At 35.0% G+C, this 4,573-nt stretch overlaps 1 protein-coding gene across 17 annotated transcripts; it reads right to left on the reverse strand.

Annotated features, from left to right (window-relative positions):
* Window positions 1-204: 204 nt before the first annotated feature.
* LOC107896298 (polyadenylate-binding protein-interacting protein 5) lies at window positions 205-4,319 on the reverse strand. 17 transcript variants are annotated; one of them, XM_041081762.1, is made up of 5 exons: window positions 3,876-4,319; window positions 2,573-3,676; window positions 2,372-2,453; window positions 1,392-1,786; window positions 205-595 (listed from the first exon to the last, which is right to left on the reverse strand). In XM_041081762.1, exons 4-5 carry the CDS (start codon window positions 1,776-1,778, stop codon window positions 431-433), a joined length of 552 nt encoding a protein of 183 aa, XP_040937696.1. In that variant the 5' UTR covers window positions 1,779-1,786; window positions 2,372-2,453; window positions 2,573-3,676; window positions 3,876-4,319; the 3' UTR covers window positions 205-430. The 17 variants fall into 17 exon arrangements, with proteins under 17 accessions (XP_040937696.1, XP_016676966.1, XP_016676973.1 ...); XM_016821477.2 differs by having other exon boundaries at window positions 1,392-1,799; window positions 3,623-3,682; window positions 3,876-4,317; XM_016821484.2 differs by having other exon boundaries at window positions 1,392-1,799; window positions 3,623-3,676; window positions 3,876-4,247.
* Between the last annotated feature and the right edge of the window lie 254 nt (window positions 4,320-4,573).

Here is a 4,573-nt window from a genome sequence, read left to right on the forward strand (position 1 = left end):
GTATCACGTGTACCTCATGCCGACATATAAAGACCGGTTTTAATTATAAAAATAGATGAAATTTTTAACAAAAAGATTAGTTTGCTCTTTAATCTTACGTACACGAACTAATTTGCCCATTCTTTTAGTAGAAAGCAAAATACAATTTTACTTCTAATATAAGTTATTATATTATATAGAGAAAATGAACCCCCAGCAAAGGCATAAACAAAACAAATACTCTTCCATCGCCAAACAAATGTAGAAAAAGTTGAGCGACCAAACAAATGTTACAGCATACAACTACACATCCAATGTTAAACCCTTCAAGTGTTAAAAGCAAAGTACTACATTTCTCAACCTTGAAGAAGAACCCTACTTGTGTACACTTCTTATCCACTGAGAGATACAACTAAAACTAGAAACACTGAAACCCCTTTGATTATGTCAGTCAGGAGGTAACAGCTGATTCTGTAGAGCCTGATGAAGACGCGCCGGTTTCACCTGCCACATTCTTCAGTTTAAGAGTACCACAGTTTGCTGAAGAGATAAATTCAGAGATATCACCGATATCCAATGTGTCGGGAAAAGTGTCAGAGGACTCAACAGTGTACATCTAACAAAGAGAACTATCCAATGTACATGAATACTGAAATAAGGGCAAAAAGGTGCATTTTTTAATCCCAACCATAAACTAATTCAAGAATCAAAATCACAAATACTCCAGAAATCACTTCCAATGAAACCAAAGAAAGAACTTGCCGTACAATGAGTAAACAAGAAGCAAGCAGCATGAGGAAAACATCCTATCCCCAATATTCAAATTAGCATACATTATTAATGGCATTATAGAATAGGTAAATTTCCAAACAAATTTATATGAACAAGATAACACTACACAACCCTCAGTTATAATATATTAAACTGAAAGTGAGGTGAATAAAAACAATAAAAGCATCTGAAGGTATACGATCCATAAGAACAAAATATGTGGAGAAATCATTGACATAAATCAATGTATAAAATCATATGAAAGTTCAAAAGGTGGGAGACAAAAACAGGTGGAAAAGTCTCTATCATTTGCACAGGGAGGATTAAAACAAATGAAGAAAAACCATGGTTATGCTGAAATAGGCCTGAATGCAGACTAACATCCTTAACTCTTTGATGTCATACAGTTAAAAACAAGTGAAATATGTTACCCACAACATCAGAAAATTATTCATAAATTCAATTACTTCACTACTAGCACTTTCATAGAGGGACACTTGGAAATCTGCAGGATGGAACAGTAAGAGGAGCTAATAATATAGGAAACATTCGAGATGAAAATAATATAGAAAACGAATCCAGCAAGACCACTTAGACAATCAAGTTATATAAATTATAAAATAAAGATAGGCAAAATTTACCTCAAGTTGGTTCAGCATGTCAATAGTGGCTTCTAAGTCTCCATTATTAGCCATGTAGACATCCAGAACAGAGTCATTGGACAAACCGGGGAACATCATGCGAAGATACTCCAAATCCATGTCGAATTCCTCATCCATAATCTGCTCGCCACTCATTTCACCCTGATTTTGCATCAAAGAACCATGACCAGGGTCGCTTTTCAGTGCAACCAGGTGGTTTCCAATGCCAGGGATTGCAGATTCAAGTGAAGCATTGCTACGTGAGGAAGGATCAAACCAAGCAGACTCATTTCCAGCCTTAATATCTTTAGCTATGGAACCCTCCCTTTTGGCAAGTGGTATGTATGATGCTGCACAGGGATTCAACGAAGAAACCTCTGGCTTCATTCTCTTTGCTGGAGAAGAATACTAATCATTTTAGCCCCCCATAACATAAAAACACAAATTAAATTAGATTACTAGGCAAAATCATTCATTTTTTAAAAGAACAATCCAGAAAAATGAAAATCTAATAGCAAAAACAACATACTGAACGAAAATGAATATGAGCAAGTCTAATCCTAACAAGATAAAAACACACATAGAAAAAGAAAAAAATGATTGTAAATTGGAATAAACTGTGACTTTTCTTGCATTGATAGGATCATTCTGGATTTCTGTTTAACATGCAACTAAGCATCGAAAACCTGTCACGCAATTAGAACAAAATAAACTCCATGTACACAAGTTGCTGTTCTTCAAATAATCATAACAATAATCATCTAATAACGAAGTAGATAACTCAATTATTCAAAAAGAATTAAGAAGTGGAAAATTACCAATCACAAGGTGGAAAAAATTATTGGAATGTTTTAAATTGAATTTTATCAAGAAAGTAAGGAAAATTCCCTTTAAACTTTTAGGTCTTTGATTCCATGAGGGTCGTAAAGATCAACCAATGAGAAAACAACCAAAATCAAAGATTAGTAAGAAATTTTTACCGAAAATTAAAGCAAAAACTCCAGCAAAAGAGAAGAAGAAACAAAAGATTCCGTGTTTCGATGAAGTTTATATGATCAGGCCCTGAAAGTGCAATGAAGAAGACACTAACAAGACAGCCATTAAAACTCAGTACAGAGAGAAGAAGAGAGTTAGAACAATTACAGGATAATTGAGAGCAAAAGAGAGTTAGAAACCTTTACCTTTCAGTAGCAGTAACCTGGAAACCCATCAATTGAGAGCAATCGAAGGAGTGACACAGAGAAAAAGAAAAGAAAAAGGTCGACTGGTTGAGAAGGCAAAACGAAAGAGTGACTGGTTGTAAAGAAAAAGAAAAGAAGAGGTTGAGAGACAGAGGAAGAGGCGAAGGAATGGGGAAGCCAATCGGGAGGCAAAGGTAGAACGAAGGTAGAACGAAGGAAGAGGCGACGGAATGGGGAAGTGGGAGGGTAAAACAGGGAGGGATTTGGATGCAGCACCTAATCTGAGCAAAAGGGTTGTATTACAAATCGGTGGATTTCACCGATTAGGGCAGTAATGGATTACACCCGTAATAGAATTACCATGAACCAAACAACGGAATAAAGGGAGCTTAAGTGGGGCCCACCGATTAGGGGTGTATTGGCATAGCCAATACACCCAACCAAACATGCTCTAATACTATTCAGAACGGACAGCTTAATTATCACCAATAACAGCATAACAACATCAATTTTTACAAATAAAATTAAACTCAATTCGGCAGATACAATTAATAAATAGAATAGCCTATCTATAGTGCATTACACAGTGAGTTTAACACATTCGGACAGCTAAATCTTAAATTCACTATCAACTAACTAGTTTGTATATCACATATGCTATTGTTGCATTTACAACATGGTTTAATTAGCTTAAAGCAGAGAATTTAAATGCTGAAATTTCCAGTGTTCAGACCCCAAATTACTCTTTCGAACACTGACTAAAATCAACATTTATCTCAATTACAACAGCAGCAGAAAAAAAAATTGCACTCTTAAGTATTTGCACGATACCCTACAACAATTACATGCTGAAACAATAAGCATCTAACAGCAACTTGTACATTATTTATCAAATTTTTCTTTCACTTCTAACAGCAGAATTTTGGTAACGATATCATGTATTTTAAGCTACAAATTTTTGCTTAACAACCCATATAACCGAATCTTCCTGCATGTATTAAACACATTTTAAACATAGATATTTTACTAAATTTGAACGAAAGAACTTACCAAACAGCTGCCAAACCTACCCTTGAGAGGTTTCTTTCCCCTTCTTGCTGCCACCTTCAGCTAAAACACACCAATCAGTCCATTAATTGAAGAGGAAGCATGATCAACACATAAGAATTTCAATTAACAACATTGCATGGTTAAATTTCACACTTTAATATCTTAATAAACGGCTGGAAGGAAACTTTTCCCTTCCCCAATTCTCCATTTCCACAAGATATCTAAGATTAAAGAAATATTTAGGATGTTTTACCGAATTTCGTAAGGAACCAGCTCCTAATTGAGCTCAAAATTAACATGCCATAGCTTTCCTCTTCCTTCTCTATTCGAACAGCAAAGAGAATGGCGGAAATAAACAATTTTTTTCCTCTTTCACTCCTTAACTTTCTCACCGTGAAGGAACTCCACCAAGTCAATTTTTTAAGTTCAATCAAGAATATGAAATGTTTCTTCCCACCTTCACCGGCTCCCCCTTTCTCACAATCAAGAAAAAAAAATATAAAATAAAACAATCATACACACCCCACTCAACCGGCCACCAACGACATTGCATGCATACACCAACTTTCCTATTGTTTAAGCAACCTACCTACATGACATCATTTCCTCTTGAACTACAACTACTTTGTTGATTTTCAACTAATTCCCTCTAAGCCTTGGCCGGTCATGCTAAAGAAAATTAGCCCATAATCCACTCTCAGTTTGAAATACCAAGTCTAATTTAAATGCTACCAAATTTTCATATAATGGCCGGTCATATAATTATACTTAAGGGCCTACCACTTGCAATTTTTCCTTTTTAAAATTTTTAATGCTTAGCCAAAACAATTTAAATACATTAGTATGAAATGCAAATAAGTACAACAATAATTTAAATGCTTAGGTAGGAATACACCTAATTAATCTACTTCAAAAAATTCGGGTGTGACACACTTGTACCTTAATTAATTA

This window comes from Gossypium hirsutum, chromosome A11, assembly GCF_007990345.1.
Source record: "Gossypium hirsutum isolate 1008001.06 chromosome A11, Gossypium_hirsutum_v2.1, whole genome shotgun sequence".
NCBI classification, from domain to species: Eukaryota; Viridiplantae; Streptophyta; class Magnoliopsida; order Malvales; family Malvaceae; genus Gossypium; species Gossypium hirsutum.

Bases quoted from the DNA above. Each gene is read 5' to 3' on its own strand.
- LOC107896298 (XM_041081762.1), bottom strand. From the start codon at position 1,778: ATGAAGCCAGAGGTTTCTTCGTTGAATCCCTGTGCAGCATCATACATA. The intron at 596-1,391 runs GTAAATTTTGCC...TCTCTTTGTTAG, and splicing joins ACATGCTGAACCAACTTGAG to ATGTACACTGTTGAGTCCTC.